This window comes from Emys orbicularis, chromosome 8, assembly GCF_028017835.1.
Source record: "Emys orbicularis isolate rEmyOrb1 chromosome 8, rEmyOrb1.hap1, whole genome shotgun sequence".
NCBI lineage: Eukaryota > Metazoa > Chordata > Testudines > Emydidae > Emys > Emys orbicularis.
The window spans coordinates 30,422,673-30,449,267 of NC_088690.1; the positions used below are offsets into that span (position 1 = coordinate 30,422,673).

The 26,595-nt window shown below is 40.1% G+C and overlaps 1 protein-coding gene across 1 annotated transcript in view; it reads right to left on the reverse strand.

Annotated features, from left to right (window-relative positions):
- COL24A1 (collagen type XXIV alpha 1 chain) overlaps window positions 1-26,595 on the reverse strand; it is a 226,266-nt gene that overhangs the window by 137,964 nt on the left and 61,707 nt on the right. The window contains exons 12-18 of the mRNA XM_065409330.1: window positions 21,108-21,161; window positions 18,317-18,361; window positions 8,323-8,376; window positions 8,177-8,221; window positions 7,751-7,804; window positions 6,892-6,945; window positions 5,105-5,158 (exon numbers count right to left, since the gene is read on the reverse strand). Coding sequence (XP_065265402.1) covers window positions 5,105-5,158; window positions 6,892-6,945; window positions 7,751-7,804; window positions 8,177-8,221; window positions 8,323-8,376; window positions 18,317-18,361; window positions 21,108-21,161 — 360 coding nt within the window. The remainder of the gene's footprint in view (window positions 1-5,104; window positions 5,159-6,891; window positions 6,946-7,750; window positions 7,805-8,176; window positions 8,222-8,322; window positions 8,377-18,316; window positions 18,362-21,107; window positions 21,162-26,595) is intronic.

Sequence of the window (26,595 nt, forward strand, 5' to 3'; positions counted from 1 at the left end):
CTTGAGGATAAAATGTATAGCAGCTGACTCCCATGTGTGTACCTTCCTGAGAGAATAAGTTAACAAGTTCAGACCAAAATAATACAAAAATGAAATAAAGGTCTACTGAAGATAATGACTAATGCTCCCTTTGCTCCAGATGAAATCTATTTGTAATACTTGAAGCAGATCTTAAGCCACATTTGAAGGAAACAATAAACTCTGCTTTAAGAGCCTATTTTGGAGATCAATTAAAATAGGCGCATGGCACAAGATTCACCTACAAATAAAATATTATGAATGCATTTGGAAACCTCTTAAAATTCATTTTAATTTCATGCATGTTAAGACATCTCACCTATTCAATCTTGTTATAACTATTATGCAAAAAATACGTTTTGTGTGTTAAAACACTGCTATACAAAGGCTTGCAATTAGTTTTGTGAATAAAATAAATGTCTAGAAAAGGGCACTTTTACATGAACCATTTTAAGAGACATGAAGAGGCTGGACAATATGTCAGCTCTTCAATGGCTCAAAAAAACTCAGTTTTTTTGAGCCATTGAATGGCCTGCTAAAATGGCCTGCTAAAAATATCTTCTGCTCTCTTAGCAGCAAATACCCTGCAGTGGATCTTGGTTCAGTGGAAGCATACCCAGAAGAAAGGCTGGTCTGATACTGCTCAATCCCCAGACTGAAAAAATGCACTCCCTAGCCAAGGGTCATGGAGCCACCCAGAAAGTGAATGAATATGAGACCCTCTATTCCCGCCCCCCACACTTGTCTCTTATCCTCAGGAACTTTAAGCCACCCACTCATGGCCCTAAAGCAATCAGGAGTTACTAAAACTCTAATCTGAAGTAACTCTGTTGCACAGCTGGAGAGGAAAGACAGATTGGTGAGTTATTTGAGGCTGGACTGCATATAAAAAGCAAAAATCTGTGTGTGTGTGTGTGTGTGTGTGTGTGTGTGTGTGTGTGTGTGTGTGTGTGTGTGTGTGTGTGTGTGTGTGTGTGTGTGTGTGAGGCCTAGTGGGCCTATTCTCTTGCATACACCAGGATAAATATTGACTTCAGTGGAGGAATTGCCTGATTTACAACAGTTTACATGAGAGAAGAATCAGGGACTGTACAGGGGTGCTGGAACAATTTGTATAGTGGGGAAGCTGAGAGCCATTGAACCAAACCATAAACCCTGGATATGATGGAAACTACTTTAAGCCAGAGGGTGCTGCCGCAACCCCAGCACATCTAGTTCCAGCACCTGTGGGGCTGTATCACCCCAACTGCTATATCTCACATCTGTCCCAGCTGTGGTTTGAGTTTAAGGATAGATGTGTTCAGAAATCTCAACCAACCATTGCTTGTGAATAAGAGCAGAGACCAGTGTGGGCTGGAACCAGTCTTTATAGGACCTCTTAGAGACTATGTCTACACTGCAGCTGGGAGGTATGTTTCTCAGGGCAGGTAGACAGATTCATGCTGGCTCTGCTCAAGATGGTATGCTAAAAATAGCAGCATGGATGTTGCTGCATGGGCGACAGCTTGGGCTAGCTACCTGAGTCCAAGGCCACCCAACTCCTTGGGTCTGAGCTCAGGCAGCTAGCTCATGCCACCGCCTGTGCTGCAATGTCCACACTGCTATTTGGAGTGCACAAACTTGAGAGGAGCGAGCACGAATCTGTCTGCCAGCACTGGGAATCACACCTCCCAGGTGCAGTGTAGACACACTGTTTGGGGAGGGGGCATGACATGTCTGACCACTCCAATAATGCAGTGGAAGCAGTGAAAGCGCTCCTCCTTAACGTGCCAGCTAGCTTTCTTTGAAGCTTTGAGCAGAAATGCTACCTGAGATGTATTGGCAGGGCATAGCAGGGAAACCTGCACTGCTACTGTCCATACTGTATGTTTACGGTCTAGTTACGTCAAAATAACAACTTGCCAGGGAATTCAGGTCACTTTTAAAAACAAAAATAAGATGGGGAAAATAAAACACAATTCTCATTTTGAAGCAGGGTTTTTGTTTTTTTGCCTTCTACTAGAGAACCTTTGGCATTCACATTCCTCTAAAGATTGTGGAATACAGCTGTCCCGCCCTTATTTGCATCTCATATTTCACCATATGGTGACCATGTTTATAAGTGTTCATAGTACAGACAAAGCTCATTTTATCTCATGTCAACCTGACCAGCATAAGAAAGGCTAAGGGATGCATAACTTTGGAGTGTTAAACGTGGTATTTGTTCAGTCAAATTTTCAAAGACAAACACTTGGTCATTCTACAGTTTTGTTTACATAACAAGACAGACAAAGATTTTCTTCTGAGGGCTCTGATCCCCCAAGCAACAGAAAATGCTAAATTTTTTCAGACAGGAAATGTTTGCTTGCTTGGACACTAATCCCATTAACAATGCATCTAGAGCATGACGTGGTATACAATATCATGCAGGTATGCATTCTTTTGCATCAAAAGAACTATTACTATCACGAGAGGAACTCAAATCCATGACATACTCTATTAATGACATTATATTGAACAAACCAATTCCCTTCTTTAAACAACATCAATCAGGTTCAAAAAGGATTATTTTCTTGCAATATGCAGTCTCTTAATTTAGCATTTTCCCCCACTTTCAGGTGAGATTTCCTTGAACATCACTATGTAAAAAATGGCACCTTCCTACCCCAACAGATCTGGTCCCTCTGTATTTCTATGTACTTAAGGGACAATCTTTGTACCACTTTTAAATCCTCTTAAAACTGCAAAACCAAAACAGCTATGGGAGGTTGTTTTTATTCTACCTTGCTTATCTACAGATTTAAAAAAAAAAATCCAAATGCAGGGCCAGATTCTATCTGTATTCACATCTGCACAACTCCACTGAAAACAAGACTTGCATGGGTGTAACTGAAGGCAGAATTTGGTCTATAGAATCTTTACTACTGGCGCTGTAGCATGAACCAGAAAGAATCTAACAGAACTTGCAGATTTTAGGCTCACTTTGCAGGACTGGTATTTAGAAAAACAACTTTTTCTTGTAAACTCAAGTACTCAACAAGTTGTCCTGGAGTCATTGAGAGAGATGGTCAACATGGAACCTCACAATGTAATTTTTAGAGTTACTTTTCAGGGATAACCTCATTGTAAAGAAGTAAAAGAGCCTTCAATTATAAAATGCAGACTTTTATACAATTTCAGTAAGGATATTTTAACTAAAATCAAACTTCTGAGGAATCTATTTACACATAATTCCAATGGTATAGAAAGGTCTGATGAAGCAAATGTTAAAGCCTTATCATTTCCCCATAAACTATTAAAGTGAGGAAGACTGTGTCCCCATATAATATATGATTGAAATTCTACTTATATCTTTGCTACTTTTAGAGAGTTATTTTTAACACAGATACACACAATGTGCTATTGTGATTCTCTAATATGATACCAGTAGGTGTTTTACCATATTAGGTTTTGCATTAAAAATTAAAAAGGACAACACTAATAGTAATTTAAAAATTTAAATATATTATAGGCAGAACAGGTACTACCACCTGTTAAGGTTGCCGGATATCCCCATTATAAGATCCCGTTTTCAATTGTTTATAACTTTGCTGAATTTTAGCTATCCAGGCTGACATTCTAGATGCCAGATGTCTGCCTAAGGTGGGTTTTTTTTGTTTGTTTTTTAATTTCAACAAAAACGGTCCAGCTGTTTCTGAGAATGAGGCTAGTGAAAAATACATTGCTTTGCCCATGTTAAAAAGTCCTGGTGACTTTTTCTTTGAAAAGCCCACTCCACAATGCTTTGAAGCAGGGAGCTGAAATTGGTAGGGGGGGACCTTGTGCCAGGGAAGTGCATTTTGACAGACCTGTGAAAATCTGCCCAAATTCAGTCTAGTTATAATTCTTTGAAAAATTGCTTGCTCATCACTTTTAGTAGCTAAAATCTCTGAAGATTCCCTCCTTATTGTGCAAGCTTGAGCCTCTTACAGCTCCTACCATTGACCAGATTGTTCATGTGCCACCTCCACAGAGTGACTGAGTATGCTCCATCCCTTCATGGTTCCTATATTTGACTCTTACTTCAATGGGACTGCTCATGTGAATAAAGCTACTAATATGCACAAGTGTTTACAGGATCAGGTCTCATATTAGGGCTAGAAGATAGTGCTATCTGAGATGCTGCAGTTATGTAAAAACTGAAAGAAAATATTGACTTTTAAAGACAGCCTCTGTACTGTTATGAAAAACTAAGTTAAAATGTTCTTAAAATACACTTTCAGTTTACAATTGTAAATGTGTTATTTAAGTTGACAATGATCATTTAATAAACGTTATCATTAGCAAGTTGGCATATTTTACAAATATACACACATATTGAAGATTATAAAGATTTTTGAATAAATCTGTTGGAAAAAGTTAGCCGGTTAAGAAAATAATCTGATTGTTGCTTTCTTCTGTCCAGAAAATGGCATGGCTTTCCTATGTAGTCTGAAACATTCAGTCTACATGTTGTGACTCAAGATGCAAATGCCAAAAACACCCAGATGTAACATCTCAAAGATTTAGCTGGATTCCATGTAAACTTCCAGAATATGAAGCAGTTCTAAATCAACTGCTATGCCAAAGTTAAAATTTTAACAATATACAGTATCCAGACTGTCCAATGTATATGCTTTGCAGTCCTCTTAACTACATGTGCTCTGCCCCAAGAGATAAACATAAATATACAGCCAGTCTTGAACATTTTTTAACATAAACATGCTGCAGAGTTCATATATGGAAATATGGATTTAAGGATCGCACGTGTTTCATCCTAGCTGCAATGCACAACTGGAATCAACTGAGAACTGATCATGGCTACACATTAGAATGGTGCACATCCAGCAGCATTCAAGGAACAATGTATGTTAATCCTGTGTATTAAAATTATTGTCCAATAGCACCTTATCATATAAAGAAACCTGAACTAATCCATTTGTAAAAGGACATGATTGAAAACCACTTTTTACCCTAAGACTAAACCTTTGAACTGACCAACCGCAAGTTTGCCTTCTAATTTTTGTTTTGTGTTCAAAGCACAATTAACATTAAATGTTTCATTTACATCTTTCAAGCAATTTCTTACCTCAGGCCCAGGAGGACCAGATGGTCCCTGGGGTCCCGGATCTCCGATTTTTCCCTAAAAGAAATCCAAAAATTATAACTTAGATAGCAAATTAAAGCTTTACAAGAAGCAGATTTGTATTAGATTTTTGAAAGCACTTAAAAACATCAACATATCAAATAAAATGTTTAGCTGGATTTTCAGTTAAATAGGATTAATTTTTATACAGCTTCTTTCTCTATTTAATTAAGTCTAGTTATCCATTACTGGAATTTTTAATGAGTCCCTCTTGCAGCTGCAATAATAAAAACATAAGTCATTTATAGATATTTAATAATGAGTGGTGGCAGGAATTATATCTCAATTAAATATGTATGTGAGTATTCATATAATGAAAAAACATTTCTTAAACCTGTGTGCGTATTATACACACACAAAGGGAATATGAGGGTTACAAAACTAAGTTCATATAGATACTTTCAATAGGCTTATTTGACCAACCCTGCACCATTATAATCAATGGGAGTTTTGCCATTGGTAGCAGGATCTGGCCCAACTACATATCTTGGTGGTTCGGCTATACAAGATTTACACACAAATTTTTAAAATTGCATGACCTCATTTTTCTAACTCTTGATCTCCTTTCCCCCGTTTCTTTCCCTCTGTTTGTTGCTGCTGCTGAATGCAGTGTGTCTAAAATTTAGGGCCTTCATCCTATAAATGTGTTTAATGTCACTGAGGTTTGCAAAGTTAAGCATGTGTTTGCTTCCAATACTTTAATTTAACAAAGTACTTAAACATCTGATTATTTTAAGTTATTCAGCAAAGGGCATAAGCACATGCTTAACTTTAAATTTAATGGGACTACCCTCACTGCATAAAGTTAAGCATGTGTGCATAAGTTTTTTGCAAGACCAAGACTCTAGATTATGAGTTCCACAAGGTAAGGAAAAGTGGTGTTTTTTTTTTAATTGCTCTGTAAATTGCCTACTGCATTATGGGTGCTAAATAGCAATACCATCATCATGATTCAAACTGTGCATAGGAAAGCTCCAACTCCGCTGACAAGTTCTAGTGACATATTAAGTGGGCTGGTTGTGTTTGCCACTATGAATTATACAGAAAGTCAGTCTGGTCATGGGGAAAAAAGAGCAAAAGTCTCAAATTTTTGGTAAGGAGAATTCCAAGACCCAACAGTTGCATTATTACAATCAAAATATCCTTTATTCTACTGCTGAAACCATTTTAAGTGCTGTCCAGTACCAGCCACTGCAATTCAGCAGCATCAGCAGTGCAAAAAGGCAGGTAAAAGACTGGCAATACTACATCCTCTTCAGTGCTGCTTCCTTGTCACAGTGTCTTCTAAGGCAGAAGGAGCAGTGTTATGGCAGAGTTGTCAAAAAAACAATTGACAAACACACAGGCTTAATCATAAGTCAGCAGAACTTCTAAGATTGAATTCAAGCCTTACTTTATTTGTATTTTGGGGTAAGTGATTTATTATTATGGTGATGATTAAGTGAGCCCTAAATACCCAAGTGACCTTCTACACTTCATGGGAAATCTGAACTAGCAGATTAATGACTGAGCAGCAAAATGCCCTCCTATGGACCAGAATCTGGTCTCAGTTACACCAGTTATATAACTCTCTTGATTCCAACAGCATTAACTCCCAATTTACACCAATGCTAGTGAGATCAGAATTGTTCCCCAAAGCATTTGGATTGGCTGAATGATACAAACAAGTATCAACCCACGTGACACATACTGATGTAACCAGAGTAAACAAAATAAGTGTTCAAACCTACAGGAGGCCCTGGCTTTCCTCTGATTCCTGCTGGTCCTGGCAAACCAACAGAACCCTTAAGGGAAAAAAAAGCTATTAAATATTATTGTGGAAAATTATTTATAACATTGTATGTAGTAAAAAACTGGTTACGCTTTCCCACTTGTGCAAAATTAATTAAATATCAGCTCAACACTCAGACCAAATTTCAAATCCATTGAGCGAATCTGAATGAAACGCTTAAATTCATGTTACAGCAAAATAATTCAGTTAGTTTATGCTATTTTAATTAGTTGTACTGCAATAACAACGTATCAGCTTAGAATTTTTATAAAAACAATCCTTTGGGTAATTTAGGAGTTATGGATTACCTACCAAAGATTCCATTACTCAAATAGGTGTGAAAAGCTTGTTTATTAACCATTTTCATTATATCCCAGGGCATCCTGGGCTGTCTGATAACACATTTTTGCCAGGCTGCTGACCACAGTTTTCAGGTTTTTTGGGTCAGATAAAAATGTAGGCTCCACCCCAGGATGCTCCTTGGCTTCTGTTGCAAATGACCTGTATAACAAGCTCTCCGTGAGTTTTGGTGGGAATTAGACTGCTCTGTCCTCCCTCTTACAGCATATTTTCTGACATGCATAAGTGCACTCAAGGCAGCCAGAATTTGGCCCATACATTTTACATGCCTTTGATCATTATTTTCATAAAGAAATTAATTAAAATAATGGTACAGAAAATAAAATAGTGCTGGGGTATTCAACTGATATCGCCAAATTCCATTTGATTGTAAATTACTTGCTGCAATTTAAAAGAAGAAAAGGCCACTGGGATTATTAGACCAGAAGATATGTCAAAAGAGTGCTGTCTTAATTTACCTTGTCTCCTGGATAGCCCAGCTCTCCCGGCTCTCCTGCAATGCCTTGTTCACCCTAAACAACATATTATTTTAAACAGACATATATATGCAGCTTACATGGTGTATTTTTCAGACTCACAAAAGCAGAAAGATTTAAATCAATGTTCAGTATTTAAAACTATAACATGGTTTTTCGAAGGACAGTGCATGGTGAACCACTGTAGAACCCAATCCTGCAAACATCACTAACACTGCGCTTGACAGCACTATTCATGGTAGTCAGCGCTATGCCCAGTAGTGTTTGTAGAATCACATACAATAGCTTGATAAAAAGAAAACAAAAGAGGAAAAACATGAAAAAGGGGTTTTTTGCTTTGCAAAACAGATGTGAGAAAGACTGTCTAAATGTAATATATCTCTATGAGAATGGAAATATTTAGATCACCTTATCACCTTTCATTCCAGGCTGCCCCAGACTCCCTGGAAGACCCTATTAAAAATTAAAAAACAAACAAACAATGTTTGACTATTATTTGAAAAATAGTCAAGGCAATTGGCAAATGGTAATGTGAGTTTTGCTTAACGCCATACCAGAGGCCCAGGAATTCCAGAAGGTCCATTCGGTCCCACAGGCCCAACAACACCCTAAACAACAGAAAATAAGATGACTGCATTAAACTTTTACTTACAGGGCGACTACTTCCTGAATGATTCAGGGAACTGGAAATGCCATAAAGTATCTTTTGCCTCTATGTTATTGGTTGCGTTCCAGCCCAGGTTGGCAGTGACTGAAAGTGTTTTCATCTGTTTGCTGTTTGGAGATGCAAATCCAGGTACTCATGGACTAGTATCCAGATCACAAAACCTCCACCATTACTGGCATCCTCTATCTCAGCAGCAGCACCATGAACTAAACTACCCCCTCATTCCTAAATGTCATGCACCCAGAAGAGGATAGATGCATATTTGGTGGGGGAGTGTGAGAAAGCTTGCACTTGTATTGTAACTGCAGTCTGTACCTGTTCAGTACATAAACATAAAAACTTCAGTCCATGCTGGGACTGCCAAATCCAGCCCTTTTCGGTCATCACCAAATTTGATTTAAATGAATTATTCTGCTTTGAAACATGACTCTTGTAAAGGAATCTCAGTGATTTCCATATCAAGTATACCCAATATACAAGTGAAAAGATGCATTTTTCCTAAGTACCAGCTGTGCACATTTAGCCTAAACTCTAGCAGCCAAGCTGGGTTCTTTCATTCTCATGCATCTTCACCAGTAAATAAAGGTTAACTATATCAAATTAATTACTACACTACTCCTCCAGGTGATTTAAACTTGCACTTCCACTACTAGATGCTGCAAGAGAAGAAACAGAGAAAAAATTAAAGGTAAAACTAAAAGAATCAACAGTATATTCATGCACGATGGTTAGATGAACTTGAGAAATGATCTGATAATGGCTACAACCATCAATACAGGGAAAAATGCTTTTCTGCTTCCTGCCATTGATTCTACAATTTGAAAAGAAAACGGCAAACTGGTGTGTCCCACTTGCTGTAGATGCCATCCAAAGTATGAGGATGAGGTCTTTCATCATTTGCTGAAATAACGGAACTAACAGAGAAGATGAGAGAGCTTCCCAGGTGCAGCCTCCTGCACTGCTGATATATTCAGTACTTAAAACAGCCCTATAACACATTTTGAAAGTTCAAAAATCCTTCTGCAGCCACCAACAGCCTCATGGTTAGTTGACTGAAAAAGGAAGATTGATGACTCAGCTTCCCAATGATGCCTCCCTGGTAAAATTATCAGGAAAACTGCCTCTCTACATCTGCATCCAGCTTCCATGAGTGATTAGAAGTGTTGCTTTGCCATGGTAGCTGCTGCCAAGAGGACTGAGCTCTTGACTGAAGTGTGCTGCTTTTGCTGTGGATACTGCACCAAGGCAAACTAATTTAAGCTGCCTTAGTGGTCCTATAAATATTCATTGAGAGTAAGAAAGGCATTGACTGAAAAAGCAGAATTTCACACAAGGGATTCTGCAGAGAGAGACATCACACTTTCCAAAGCAACAGAAGGAGGTTTCAGATGGGTTTGACAGATTACAGTTTGATGACACTAATGTCACAGTCTCCACGGGAATCTGGCTTGATCTAGTTAACAGCAAAGAACTAGAACTACACAAAAATAAAACAGAAAAATTATTCAGAGAAACTATGGACCCTTTGCATTATTTAGGTACCATGACTGATCCCAAATAAAAAGCTTATAGATTGAGTCTAGAACAGGAAGAAGTAGAAACAGTCTGTTGCAATTTAAATCTGAATTCCTTCCTACTCTTCTAGCACTTAAAATTGAAGATACAGTTTCTCCAACAAAAATATGTTTGCGAAGGAGATTGTCTCAGTTTGTTGTACCAAGATGGTGTGAACCTGTGGAAATAAGATCACAGGTAATAGAACTAAATTAATAATTTTGTCAATTTTTTTTAAATTGCCAGCATCAATTGAGTATGTATTAGCACTTACTGGTTGGTTTGGCTGAATCATCATAATAGGTGCTGAATGAGCAAACAGCATATCAATATCAGGCAAAATAAAAGAGAAGTTTAACTACACAGTGGAGTGATGACTCTATTGTGTTCATTTGTTTTACCTATAGAATTGCAAGCTTTTCATTTAAGACAACACATGCACCTTGTGATGCTTGAAGAATAAACATACTTATTATGTGAATAACCTAGTATGTGATTCACGTGGTTTATTCTACAAAAAACATTCACTGTGTTTTGGGTTTTTTTTAATGTTGGTGAAATATTATAACAGTCCTAGTCAGTATCACATATGCAGACCAACTGTCTTCAAATTACACCCTCAGTGACACATGCAACCTCATTGACATCAGTAGGTTTGCATAGGTGTAGCTGAATGGAACTTCATAAAGAGTTCTGATGGGGATGCACAAGTAGGCATAAAAACTCACTGTTGGTGTGTTGGCTCCAGAGAGCTAACAGAAATGAAAAAGCAAATACAAACTTATTTTTGTCAGCAGATAAGACTCTGTATACATCTGTTAAGCTGTTACTTTTCAGACAGAACCACACCTTAAGTCTGAAGAAATATATACACTAATATATAATTGCAATTTTTCCCATTAGAATAGTGCTTGTAATGCTCTAATCATGATATCCAACATTTACGTGTTTCGTGAGAAAGAATGAGGAAAGTATGCTTCTATCTCATTACTAAAAGGTTGAAAATGAGAAAAAATTCAGTTTCCAGAATGTTGAGGGAGGAAAAGGGTAATTTGTCCCAGCTTGTTAAAAAAAGAAAAAGAAATGTTAATTCATCATTTTTGTTATTTCTGAATAGAAAAGCTGTGCTCTGATAATTCCAGTAGCAAGTTTACTCAAAGTCTACATCTTTCTAAGGCTCATGACCTTGTAATTCATGACAGACGGAATCATGCAGACAACCAGAATTTGGTACTTGGCAATAGTTTTGACACTTCCAAAGAAACAATAGCAGGAAGTGTTTACAAATGTCTTGAAATCAACTCTCTCCCCAGCTGCTTGCTTTACCATCACTTCTATGAACAAACAAAATAATGTACATAGTTCTCATCTTGCACATAATTAGATTAAATACATTACTTGAACTAATACTGTCAGCTTCAGCTAGAATTAATGTTGCATTGGTATCTGCTGTACTACATTGCATCATGTCACGACATAATGTAATATAACAAATATTAAACACCTTGGGACAAATGCTCAGGTCTTTATTTTTTAACTCAGTCCTCACAGCAAATGGGAGTATGCCTGAACAGCGTCCGAGTTAAAAAGTGAGGGTCAGATGGCAGCCTTTAAGCCATAAATTACATTCAGGGTGTGGGTGCAGTATAGCGAGGGGCCATGCTATAGAGGGAACCCCAGGAGAGCCAGCCTTCTACCATCCCTTTAAAGGAGCACGGTCCCTTGTAAATACACCTTCAAAAAACAAACTGTAGCCTTGAGGATTCCCTGTGTTACTAGGAGCACCCTGAAATACAGCACTGAGACTTGATATTGAGGTACACAATAATGAGCTTTATGACAGCAATGCCTGACTATCCACACAGCACCGAATATGATAGATCTCAAAGTTCTTTTCCACAATGCACTGAGCTTATTTAAAAGCCTGCAATAGATTCCCCTGGGGCCATCTGTTCTAAAGTTGTTCCAAAGCCCTGTTCAGAAATCCAGAGGGAATGTCACCATGTGAGGCCTGTTATCTACCCGGGAGGATTAACCTCCAAAAGAAGCAGATTTTCCAACACAGCCCTGGCTCAAATTTCTGTTGGACGAAGGTAGCTTTGAAATCCACCAAAATGTTCACAGGATCCTACCCAGCTGCAATGGGAATGCACCACATCACTTCCCTTCCCACTACCTTGACTACTCCATTACCTTTTGGGGAAGCAATAGCTCCCTATCATAAGCAGGGTATATATCCTTTTGCACATATGTTTTGTCTGCACATTTGCCACACACACGACTAAACTCAATGGAGATCATAGTTTGGTTTTCAGATTTGGCTATTTTTAAATCTGTAAACACTTTCACCGCTTTTCAGCATATTTGCATTAATTGTAAACACACACACACACACGTACGAACGTGTCCAGTGATCAAAGAAACTCCCTATGCCACGAAAATCTCAAATCCTGGAAAGCCACCTTCTCGGGGGGAGCAGTAGGGGAAACAGAGGCTTTGCAACACACTCTGAAGATCGAATTCTGGCTCTGTTGGACTTGTAGAGTGCATTACAGAGTCAAGGGTCCCCACTCAGAAGGCCCAGCCTCAAACACTCAACCTTTCAGATCTGGAGACTCTTAGCAAGAGCACTTTAGCTGATCTCACCTGTGCAGAGAGAGGCAGGTCCCAATTCTTATTTACCCTAAGGCCTCTGTACTTTGAGTGAGCGTCAGTTACAGGAATATAGAGCACATCTATCTGAATGCCCCTTTACACTGTCGGAGCTGTGCAAAAGGGCCTTAGTGTAAATGAGGATCAGGCCCACAATATTTACAAGAGCCAGTCCTCAAACCACTTACGGCCTTGGAGAGCAAAATCAAATTACACCATCAATTTAGTTTTGCTAAGAACCACTAGTCTGAATAGATCACCTTAGACCAGATTATATGTAGTTGTCCACATGTGGATATTTTCCCTCTCCCTACTCATTTCAGCAGCTAAAAAAAAGCAGCTGTTAATGTAGAAATGCTAGTTTAAGTATTTTCTGTCAAAACTTGTCTTACTTTTACTGACAATAATTTAGAAGCACAGATTTTATTTATTTATTTAGCACAGTAGAATACATACCCTGTATACCTGACGTTTTGGAAGCATGCAAATCATTCCAGCTGTAAGACTGCGATTGGAAGCTTTGGCAGTCTTGCTGCACTACATTTGTATCACAGTGCCAGCCCAGAAGAGCCTGAGTTTCTGAAGCCCATATCCAGAGCACGGATAGCAGGAGAGGGAAAGCCACACCAAGAGGCATCACATGCAAACAAACCTTATGCTACTGGAGCCCCACTCCAGAACATGGCGAGGATAAGGCCAAGTAGACAAAGCTGCTATCCCTTATCTACTAGGGATGGGCTCCCAAATTCAGGGGCTTTTCTTACCTACCCAAGTAGCCATGCCTCTCCTGCTAGCCATACTCCACCCACCCATGGAGCACATGCTTTCTGGTTTGGTGTCACAATACAGTAGCAATTATCTTATGACAAACATCACCATATCACCACTAGAGCCAGTTGCAAATGAACAACAGAAAATGTTGACCATCACTCAACCATTTTTCATCAAAATCTTGCAATTTTGAAAATTTTCAACCAGCTCTAAATATAAGGCTCCATGCTGGGCACAGGGACGCACCCACACAGATGTAGTTGCAGGATCAGGGCCAGACTTCAGGTAAGATTAAATTTACCAAACATTATCACATAGAATGTGACAGATCTACTGTTCTGAGAGGGTCCCGTACCCTGGAAACCATGAAATCCCACTAAATTAGCTTATCATCACATTACTGTTTGTGTTGGTTTAATTAGGTTAAACATTTTAAAAATTGTTATTGCTTTTTTAACAGCAATATAATGATACAATGCTTAATAAGATTAAATTATTGGAAAGGGAAGGACAAACAAAAAGAAGATAAGAATAGAGGTCAGGAAATGGAAGATTGAATGAGACACTGTGTGACGGGGTGTGATGAATAGAAGCTTTCACATTATTTGGCTCACCCTGTGCCTACACTGTCCCCCTACCAGCTTTCCATACGACTGTTTGGGGAAGATCACATTTTCTTTGTATTCAAACCATTACTCTTCCAGACTTTGCCTCGTCAAAGTCAAAGTTTAATTTCTCTATGAGTCACCCATCACTGACTGCCCCAAATAACAGTTCTGAGATTCAATTAAATTGGTGATTTTACCAAAAGCAAGACAGAGAAAAAGTGTAAAATCAAAGATAGTACTAGGCTAATACTTCTAAAAATATTGCTAGACAGGCAGAAATGTTTATTTTGTAAAGTAAGAATCTATTATCCAGATCCAGAAATGGCAGAATCTTTGGTGATTGATCCACAGCTCAAAAACTGTTTCACAGCTTCTGAATCCAATTTTACAAACTTCACCCTCACTGTCCTCCAAATGCATCTGTTAGCAAAAGCCTTCTCCACTTAAACATCTCTGTTTTCTCACTTCTATATTCATGGTGACAGGATGCTTATTACACCCCATTTTTACTGGTCCACTAAGGAAAATATAACTGCACAAACTCATTCATTCTCAGCGAGGAGGTTTTGTTCCTAGCAACATTAGATCAGTATCAATGGAAACACCAATTCCAACCTATCTTTTCAGATACATGTCTCTCCACCAAGGAAATTTGAGTGTCCTACCCTCAAGTACACTATACGCATCCATTAGTGGCTCTTCCATCTATTTTAACAACCCTTAATTAACAGCTTGAGTCAGACCTGGCAAATTCCTAGCAGCTCTGGGCCGAGAGGTTACTTCCCAATAAGTAAATTACGGTTTCTTAATAAGACACATACAGATTGATATAATTGTTAGAGTCTTTGAAGAAAAATTCCAGATGAGGCCAAGGTAAGGAAGAGAACAGCTAACTGTAATCCAAATGAAGTTCCTAATACTGTTAACACTTAAGCACATGAGTAACTTTACCCCAGGAGTGATCCAATGGACTCAAATGGGACAATTCATGTGAGTAAAATTATCCATATGCGTAAGTGTTTTCATGACCAGGCTCTGACTCCACAATGGGTTTATCTACCAAGAAAATGTGTCTTGTCTGGGCTAATGCAATAACAAAAAATCAATAAAGGATAACTTACTTTTAAAGGAATTTTTTATTTTATGTTATAAACAACAAAGTAGCATTTAAAGAATATAACAACACTGGGCCTCAACTATATCCTACTTCAAATGAAACTTCACATGACCCTTACTGAGAAGAAACAAAAATACCAAAAAATTTTTTTACATCTTTAAAGCTCAAAAACTGGAAGCAATCAGAACTTTCCTAACTAAAACTGTTAACATGCCACATTCCCCCACATAGTTATACACCATTAATATACTTGGGTAACTGATCCTACAGAGCTGATGGCAGGATTCGAACCCACGTCCTTCACTGTTAAAAAGCATTAGATACTATTTCTTGAGCTAGCAGTTCTCAAACTTCATTGCACTGCGACCCACTTCTGACAACAAAAATTACTGCATGACCTCAGGAGGGGAGACCGAAGCCTGAGCCTGCGTGAGCCCTGCCACCCTGGGCGGGGAGGCTAAAGCCAAAGCCCAAGCCCCACTTCCCTGGGTGGGGTTGGGGGACCAAAGCCCAAGGGCATCAGCCCCAGGCTGGGGCTTGTAACCTGAGCCACACTGCCCAGGACTGAAGCCGAAGCCTGGCCCCACTGCCCAGGGCTGAAGCCTTGTGTGGGCCAGCTACTTGTGTGGGCCAGCTACTAGAGGAGGATGAAGACATAAGAACGGCCATACTGGGTCAGACCAAAGGGCCATCTAGCCCAGTATCCTGTCTTCCAACAATGACCAATGCCAGATGCCCCAGGGGGAATGAACAGAACAGGTAATCATCAAGTGACCCATCCCCTGTCGCCCATTCCCAGCTTCTGGCAAACAGAGGCTAGGGACACCATCCCTGCCCATCCTGGCTAATAGCCATTGATGGACCTATCCTCCATGAATTTATCTAATTCCTTTTTGAACCCTGTTATAGTCTTGGCCTTCAGAACATAGTTCTCTTACTGTGTTTTTTAATTTGGGATATACATTTAAGTTGAGCCTCTATTATGGTGTCTTTAAAAAGTTTCCATTCAGCTTGCAGGGATTTTACTTTTGGTGCTGTAGCTTTTAATTTCTGTTTAACTAACCTCCTCATTTTTGTGTAGTTCCCCTTTCTGAAATTAAATGCTACAGTACTGGGCTGCTGTGGAGTTTTCCCCACCACAGGGATGTTAAATTTAATTATATTATGGTCACTATTACCAAGCGATCCAGCTATATTCACCTCTTGGACCTGATCCTGTGCTCCACTTAGGACTAAATCAAGAATTGCCTCTCCTCTTGTGGGTTCCAGGACAAGCTGCTCCAAGAAGCAGTCATTTAAGGTGTCAAGAAACTTTATGTCTGCATGCCTTCCTGAGGTGATATGTACCCAGTCAATATGGGGATAGCTGAAATCCCGCATTATTATTGAGTTTTTTATTTTAATAGTCTCTGCGCATGAAACTGGAAGCATTTCAGAGAATGCTACCATGGAAGTCCTGGACTTCAATCTCTTACCTAGCAGCCTAAATTTGGCCTCCAGGATCTCTCTCTCCTATCCTTCCCTATGTCATTAGACACATGCTTCCTTGATGGGGTTACATTTGTATAACTAGAATTTGGCCACATCTGCATTATATGCATTATCATCTGCAATGCAGCTTAATCATCATCTGGTCATTCAGGTGATGACTTATTGTAAAAAGTCATTTACTAATAGCATATATAAAAATAGAACATTTTGAGGGGGACACAGGAAACAGCACTGTGAGATTCAGCTTTTAGACATATTTAAAGCATGTTTAGTTTTGAGAAAAGAAGACTGAAATGGGAACCTGATAACAGTCCAAATACATTGAGGGCTGTTATAAAGAGGACCATGATCAATTGTCTTCCATGTCCACTGAAGGTAGGACAAGAAGTAATTGGCTAGATCTGCAGCCAGGGTGATTTTTTTTTTTTTTTTTTTTTAGATATTAGGAAAAGCTTTCTAACTATAAGGATAGTGAAACACTGGAACAGATTAAGAGAGGTTGTGCAATCCCTATCATTGAAGGTTTTTAAAAACAGGTTAGACCAGGGGTAGGCAACCTATGGCACATGTGCCGAAGGTGGCACGTGAGCTGATTTTCAGTGGCACTCACACTGCCCGGGTCCTGGCCACCGGTCTGGGGGGCTCTGCATTTTAATTTTATTGTAAATGAAGCTTCTTAAACAGTTTGAAGACCTTATTTACTTTACATACAACAATAGTTTAGTTATATGTTATAGATTTATAGAAAGAGACCTTCTAAAAATGTTAAAATGTATTACTGGCACGCGAAACCTTAAATTAGAGTGAATAAATGAAGACTCGGCCCACCACTTTTGAAAGGTTGCCGACCCCTGGGTTAGACAAACATCTGTCAGGGATGGGCTAGGTCCTGACTCAGCATAAGGGGATGGAATAGGTCAGTTTTTGTCATCCTTTCCAGACTACTCTACCCCTTTCAGGAGTTTGATATCGCTTGCGCACCCCCAAGTTACACCTCACGTCAAAATTACTTGCTTACAAAATCAGACATAAAATACAAACGTGTCACAGCACACTAGTACTGAAAAATTACTTACTTTCTCATTTTTCCATATAATTTATATAATAAATCAATTGGAATATAAATATTGTACTTACATTTCAGTGTATTGTATATAGAGCAGTATAAACAAGTACTTGTCTGTATGAAATTTTAGTTTGTACTGACTGTACCCCGGGTTGAGAACCATTGGAATAGGTGACCTCTCAAGGCCCCACCCAGCCCTATATTTCTATGATTCTATATCAGGCCAAATTCTGCCCCGAACACAATGGATTTACACCAGCGATGAATTGGGACTATACACCTTAACTATATTGTATGTGGAAAATATTGCACCTAACAGCAAAGTCAAAATGACTTAGAGGGAATAAACGGGCAAGCTGAGCTGTTTCAAACAAAAGTTATGATCTGCTGAGACTGGATTTATGTTATTAAGTATACAAATGTTCAAACTCTAATGATGGAAGAGCAATGTTGTAAAAATATTTTATTAGAATGACCAGAGCAATTCATTAAAATAAGGTTAGATTTAAATAACAACCCCAGAATCTCTTAGTTTTGAGATTTATTATTAGGATTCTGGACACAGAGACAAAATGTAAATATTTTAAAGAAGTTCAAATAAATGGGAAAAAGTTACACTCACTCTCAGCCCAGGAAATCCAGGAGGCCCAACGCCACCAACAACTCCCTTTAAAGAAAGAAAGAGTATATGAAACAATCAGAACTTTAATATTTTAATACACCCCCAGAGGTAATGAAAGGTGATCTGCAAAGAAAAAGAAATTGGAATTCTGGCTTCTCTCTGATGTATGAATAGGACCTGAAAGATGACTGACTAACATTGTGCATAAAGAATGTATGTGCTAAAAGCCTCTTTATCAAGGTAAGAGAACCCATAATAAACATGACGTGAGAAATGAAATCCTGCCTTTAAAACCAGGGAAGATCAGACTTGACATTCCTGCTACTTTAAGGGGGAAAACAAAAGAGGGAATGGGAAACTATTTTTTGGGGGGTGGGGGTGGGGGGAGGGGAGACACAGCATGTCAGGCTCCTTTTATCTATAACAGGGAAGCCAAAAAAAGGCCCAAGCTCCATTTAAAAATGTATTTCTTTGCAGACTGCCTTGAAAGGCAATGTTCTCTTTATGGGCAATTGTTTATGTATATCTAAAACTGATTCAAATTTTAGTGCACATCTGAAGTGAACAGAGAGTTCATTATAATTATTCTTTCTTTCACAGCTGGAGAATATTTTTTAATAAGTTTCAGAAAATAAATTACTTCAAACTTTTTTAGCAATTTTAACAAACTACTGGCTCTTTCCTGCCCAAATTAAACTCTGTGGCTGCAGAATCTCAAAGGTGCTATGAACCTTATGGGTTACCCAGCCTCAAAGACTGCAATCTCTATGCTCTCCCCTTTAGCCACCCAGGTCTGCCTCCTTCCAGGCTCAGACTCTATGCAGCTTAATTACCATTTGGCCAACCAGGTGATAGAAATTATGTCAGGGGCTCACTGCGTCCCTCCACATCCTAATGTTGGAGGTGGGGCATATGAAAGCAAATCTGGGCCCACTGTGAAGCTATTGTTTGGGCTTTCCAGCTGTGAGACCAAAAGATTTAAAGGATAACTTCCTCCTTCTCTGCCAGCCACCCATCCACCAGCCCCAAACCCCTCTGTCGTACCAGCTGGGAGGGTTCTATTCTGCATGGGCTGTGGATGGGGAATGTAACATGTACATGATTAAGGGCTAGGGAGGGAAGCATGAAAACAGGGATGGAATAATCCTGGTAAACAGAAGGAGGCTGGGATGTGGAGAGTATGATTTGTCCCAGCCAGAGCTGAGATAACGGGGGAGACTTCCTGAGTCTCCAGGGACCTCTAGCTCTTATCGCCACAGAACTCCCAGTCAGCATGCAGTAGCTCCTGCTCCACATCATCAGCACTTGAGTACGCTCAGTAAATATCACATTAGATTTGCAACCTGACCTCCAGCCCCCTGCAGCTGCAGACTTGGCACCTTGCCTGAACCAGCCCTGCAGGGTGGGTTCTTCGCTGGCTATTTGAAGAGGCTGTGATAGCAGCAGCTGTCTTGCTAGATTAGAAGAAACTCATTTTCAAATGTGTGGTGCTAAAATGCAGTTCTTTGTAATGTTTAAGTCTGTAATTTAGGACCTAGACTTGCTGAGTTTGTCTCTATTAAAGTGTTGCTCTTCCCCTTCAGTTCTGGTGGAAAGAACGCATCTGCTTTGGAGAGGGGCAGAGGGGAAGAACTAACTGACCCTTGTGTATAATTTGTACAGCAGTTGGTTACACTAATAAAGCCCTTTGAGTTCTTTCAAGATGAAAAGTTCCACAGAAGTGAAAGATATTATATTACTTAACCCCTTGGCGAGCTTCATTCCAGAGATCAGAAATGCCGAATACATTACTGAGTGCCAAAATCCTGGTGCCACTGGGCAATCAAGGCACCAGCAAAACTTTAAAGAGTTTCCAGTTGGTGCAGCAGAGGAGGGGTCATCCTCAGAGATTTTGTTACTGTTCCCTGGTTCTTCGCCCATCTCCTGGCCCCCATCCAGGTTAGAGTAGCCCGTAGGCACTAACTGCCCATCTTTCCCAAGGGAACATCCATCAGCTGAGAACAGCTGCAATCTGGCCACTCCTACTCCCTGTTCATTGTGTCAGGGACCATGGGAAGAGTGGTGGAGGAACTAGCTCTACATCTATGGGGGGCTCCTCCACGCCAGGGGAATCCAAAGCTAAGAGCTGCAGCCAGAGTCAACTAAGAACAGGGCAAGAGAGAGGCTCCTTTGAAGTCAGTACTGAAACAATGACATGATGACTGTCACATGTTTTGATTACTGCATCATCAGAGCACTTTATTCTGAAGAGGTGTTGCCAAAGAAAGAGCAGCTGCCCTACTAATGCTGAGTTACTAAAAAAGACAGATGAGGAAAAGACAGGTCCAGAAGCTTATTCAGTAATAGTTCAAAGCTAGTAAACACCTGAACATACTAAAGCCAGTTTCCTAAGAAACAACTTCAGAATATCCCCTTTTTAAGAGACCCTGGAACTGTAGTTTAATCATATCAATGCAAGGTCATGTCCTAGGGCCCTAGTCACTAAGAATTTTAGCAAGAATGCAGATTTCTTTAGTTAGCTTAAACAGGCAAGAGTTTGATCCTGAAAGGTGCTGAGCATCTGCAGCTCCTAATGGGAGCTGGCCACATTCAGCAGCTTTCAGAAACTCTCTCGCTTATCTGAGCACCTTCAATGTAAAATCAAGAGCAATAGCAAATTTCTAGTGGACTTCATTGAATCTCTCCTTCTTTTCAAGGGGTTTGTTTGGTTTTTGGACAGGTTTTATCAAGGACACATTTTAATACCATCATATTGTAAATTGCAAAGTCACACACACAATTTGACACTTACAGGACTCCCATCTGCGCCAGGGGGGCCTCTGTTTCCAAAGTCACCTGGAAAACCCTGGTAACAAAAGAGAGGTAACACTGTTAGAATCACAGCACACACCGGATATTATTCTTCACATAACACTTGGAAATGTGTACGAATGTGTAAGAAATTTGGCAAGAATGAATTTGGACATCTAAATCCTATAGGTTCCTTTGAAAATCCCAGCCCAAATTGATCAAAGGTACTAGAAAGTAAGATGATATTAGGAAGAAGGGGAGAAAATAAACGATTTCAGCTGCAGAATTCAAAACACATTTCATTGTCTTTCTCCAAAATCCCATCCAAGAAAGATGTAAGAAGATTTTTTGGATGACATTTTGAGTTGCAGGAATTTGACATTATCCTCTTACTGAGCCCTTATTAGGTCGATACTATGCAAGTGCCCATTGGAATGTTTGTTTGGGGTCTTCGGATACCCAGTTCCGTGCCTTTACTACAAGATCACATCTTCCCCATACCCTATAGTATTTACCTAACCCTGTTTTTTAATATTTATGGATGAAAACTCAATATGACAAATGTGCATTACAATCAATGACCAATATGAGGGACTCAGCGCTGCTCAGAATTAAACCTTCATTTTCTAACCATTCTGTATGCAAAGTTATCCTTGCCAATGTAAACTAATGCATGCTTGCCTGGTTGAGTCTGCAGCTAGAGACTGAAACACCACCACCAAATGAGGTATGAATTTCCTCAATCATCTTAGCAGAGTGTTGACTTCAGAGTTTAGTTATCGGGGTAGTGATGCTATGTAGTCACCAGGATGCACCTGGAATCTGATTGGACAAGTGAAATTTCAATTTTGAGCCAAAATTAGCATTGTTGCCTTGGGCTGTAGGACTTGTAGTCCTGCCTTCCTGGAATCACAATCTTTCTTGCTCCCTATTAAGGATCCTATTTTACTTCACCAGATGTTGCCCCTGGAAAGGAAGCACGAATTGACTGAATTATTTTAATTCCTATTGATTTAATATCCCTATCAAATGCTCACTAACCAACTGGAAAAGCCACATGTGGGAGAGAGTGGATTCAGTGCGGTGGTGCACAAAAGTTAATGCCCACAAGAGCAGCACAGTTCTGTTGTAAACAAGAGCACAAAAAATGTAGTGATCAATGCCAATATATTAAGTTGGAGGGAAGGTGTGTAGTGGAGAACTATGCAGAGCACTGCTAGAACCCGTCTGATTTAACACATTTCTTAATAATTGAGAAGAGGTAGTAAAACAGCACACCAATGAAATTTGCAGATGATACTAAATTGGGAGGGGATTCTGCTTGGAGAAATGCAAGCTACTACAGCCAGGGGAAAAAAATCTTACATATAGATAGTATGGGAATAAAATATCTTGCAAGCACCAGGGCTGTAAGAGAGCCAAGAATGATCCTGGACATATGAGCTTGTGATACAGCTGTAAAATTCCAATGTAATTTTGTGCTACATTTGCCAAGACATCCTAAAAGTAGGGAACATGGTATTTGAATGGACAGTTCATAGTTGCTAGCATAGTATTTTTAGACTGTACTAGAGGACACAGTTTGCTATGTTTCCTTTCCACCCTCACAGGTGTTTCAGACAGTGGATTAACACCATTTATGGACTTACTGGCCATCCCTCCACAATTGCTCTGATCCATCCTTAACCTTCTCAGTGCATTCTCATAGGGTTTGTCTTGTTCATACTGCAACTTCAGCAACATGATTTAGCTCAAGTAATTCAAGTTCACTAACACAATTGTAAATTCTAGTGTACTGTAGATATTCCACAATAGTTTGTTCCAGGAGATAATTTGTTCCTAGTCATGGTTCACCCTAGGTCAGTGGTTCTCCACAATTTGTTATGTGGGTTGCATCCAGTACTACCTGTATGGCCCTGAGGATGTCACATCGGCCACAGCTGTGTGCTGACTGGGCCACAGGTTGAGAACTACTGCCCTAGGCTGAGCCCCAGGATAAGCTAGGATCCAGAACATACTTTTGGGAGTGTTTGCACGGAGATTTACAAATATTTGTGAGTGTGCATGTTAGAATTCACAACTAGTTAACTCACATTAACTGGAACCACCCTTCCATTCCCACCGACTGGAGGGAGCAGTTTCTTTCATCCTGCATATAATTATTTCATAAATATTACCTTTTCTGCTCTCAGGTGTTTTCAAGGTTATAGTTTTCTCTCTGTATAGCTGCAAGAGTAGGTTAAGTTACTAACCTTTCACCTCCAGTGGGCCATGCTCAGAAGTGCCTCAGGTCACACATACTATTAGTTTAGCCCTTTCAACCTTCCTTCGTTAGGTTGTCTAGCTCATGATTTAGCAGAGCTAAATATCTTTAGTTAAAAGCTGGGAAGGGGGAGAGAGGTGCCTAACAATGGATAAACAGGGACCACAGGCGAGGAACTGAAAGGAACCTTAACAGTTGCAGTGGGGAGGTGGGAAGTTTGCCCTGTAATGCAAAATACCTCTGGATATCTCAGCCATGTTTTTCTTTAATCAGAACTATTAGTCTTTTACCTTGGTGTCGTCATAAGAACTGGAGTTTAACTAAATAATAAGGGAAAATTATCTTGTATAACTCTCCTCTCCTCCACAACCATTGAACTAGAGTTGTTCCAGCTAGTTTTGTTTTGTCTTGTATTGTCTGGTTTGGTCTTATTTACTTATACTTTGTCTTGTTCTTTTCAGTCTTGTCTTATTTTGTTCGTCAGTTTTCACTGTGGACAAGAATATGTCCCACTCCTATTCCTCTGTGAATGTACCATTAATAGTCTATATAGCATCTTGCAATAAGTTACTAGGCTCATAATTCCTCATATTTTCATCATAATGTGAATTAAATTGATTTATTCATTCTAATTCGTGTGCTGACTTTTGAATTGTAATCATTACAATGAATGAACATTGTATTTTTAACAGAAATAATAAAATATCAATTATGAAAAGGAGAAAGACAGGTCAGATTGAATGGATGGTTGCATAGTAGATGGTTGTTTATTACAAACCGCAAGTCAGCTCACTACTTCAGCACTCCGGGGAGTAATGCTGGCCTAATCCTGGCTCTCCTGAAGTCAATGAGAGCTTTGCCAATGTCGTCAATTGGGCCAGGATTTCACCCAAGGAGTTTAAGCCCTGACAAATTACTGTCTGTGACTGCATCTGAAGTTTTAATTTGTCAGGTGTTATCTAGATCAATTCTGAAACATTCTCCATGCTCTGTAGCAGCTTTGCACATTCAAAATACACAACAAGCTATTCAATGTTTTATGATTCATCCATTAAAAAACTCCATTGGATGGCTATGGTAATCTCAATATTTAATGTAAGTAAATGAAAAAAACTGTGGAAATTCATTACTGGACATTGTATTAAAATCTATAAAGGAAGTTAAACCATTAAAGTTCCTACAACAGTGTAAACGTATCCACATCACACAGATACAATTTAATATCCTTTGGATTTCTAGTTAAATAGAGGAATGTGGCTTATTCACAACAAAATGCAGACATGCTCAACTGACCAGGTTGTATTTACCAAAAGTGAAGCGGCGAGGAATACATTACAGCTGTTACCACCCTGATGTCACCACTGCTGCCCTTTTTACAGGCCTTCTGCTGGGAAAGCAGGAGGCCAGCTTTCCTTCGCAGTTGACACTACAGAGACGCTCTAATGGTGAAGGTGGCAGAGGGATGCACTGAATCAAGGCATCCCCAGGCAACATCCCTGTCCTGGCAAACACAGTTAACTTTTTGGGCTGCACTGACCTTCTAAGAGCCTTCTGAGGAAGGGATGTTTGCTGCCATTTTCTGCTACCTCTTCCTTTTGTCAAAGTTTCTGCCACCAAGCTCCTGAATTTTCACTGGCTGAAGCCCTCCCAAACACAGGATGACCCTGGCCCAAGGTGTTTTTTGCATTCTGTTGCAAACTAACAAACAGGGCCAATTTCTCAAAAAATTCTCCTAAGTCTGCATGTGTTAAAGCCAAAAGATAGCTCTCCAAATTGACCAGTTTTCAGCAAAAATTATTCAGGCCATTTCCAATCAACAAACAGGCCCATCTATCATACTGTGAAAATTGTATTCAATAGCTGATGATGGTACTCACAAGTGACAATTGATATACCTTAATTTTAAGGTACGAGTTTTTCATAACATAAATAGACTGTATAACATTTATTCCTTATGTGGCTGCTGATTCAGTAGAGGTTCATAATGTAAATTATTAAATATAACAGACTTTGAAATTAACTTGAAAACCTATCCACTCTGGGCCAAATTTTCAATTGGACTCTGAAATTGTATCGTGAAATTTCACATGTGCAAAATGGGGATTTGACATAGTGCCATGTTATTAAAATATCTTTTGCTTATTCGAGGCCACCTTCTGGGAAGCCATAGTCAAAGGCTAATTTACTGCTCTTTTAAGAAATATAGCATATTTTGGGGAGAATGTGTGCCCCAATAGATGTTAAACTCCAGATGACACCCATGAAGACACACGTTTTTAAATAGAAATTAACAGTTGGATCAAAAGTGAAATGGAGGAAGCAACAAGGCAATTTTTCCAATTACTAGGTCTCAGATTCAGACTGTAGGTCAGGTGTGGGCAAACCTTTTGGCCCGAGGGCCACATCTGGGTATAGAAATTGTATGGCGGGCCATGAATGCTCACAAAATTTGGGGTTGGGGTGCGGGAGGGGGTGAGGGCTCTGGGGTGGGGCCAAAATGAGGAGTTCAGGGTGTGGGAGAGGGCTCTGGACTAGGGCAGAGGGTTGGGGTGCGGTGGGGCTGTGAGGGCTCCAGCTGGGGGTGCAGGCTCTGGGGTGGGGCTGGGAATGAGGGGTTGGGGGTGCAGGAGCGTGCTCTGGGCTGGGACCGAGGGGCTCAGAGAACAGGAGGGGGATCAGGGTTAGGGCAGGGGGTTGGGGCACAGGAGGAGGTAAGGGGTGCAGGCTCTGGGTGATGCTTACCTCAAGCAGCTCCTGGAAGCAGCAGCATGTCCCCCCCTCTGGCTCCTACACAGAGGTGTGGCCAGGTGGCTCTGCACACTGCCCTATCCACAGGCGCCACCCCTGCAGCTCCCATTGACCATGGTTCTTGGCCAATGGGAGCTGGGGGGGCGGCGCTTGAGGCTGGGGCAGCGTGCAGAATCCCCTGGCTGCCCCTACATGTAGGAGCTGGAAGGGGGACGAGCCACGCGGAGCCACGGCATGTGCGGAGCCTGGCAAGCCCCGGACCCCGCTCCCCGGCAGGAGCTCGAGCGCCAGATTAAAACGTCTGAATGGCCGGATGTGACCCCCGGGCCGTAGTTTGCCCACCCAGAAAAAAAGAGCAAAAGATGTTCTGGATGAGACAAGGGGACAGATTAACCATAGCCATGATATTTTCACTGTCATCATCATGAGTTTTATAACTGATGAGAGAAGAACAATTTAGGCACTATAAAAAAGAAAA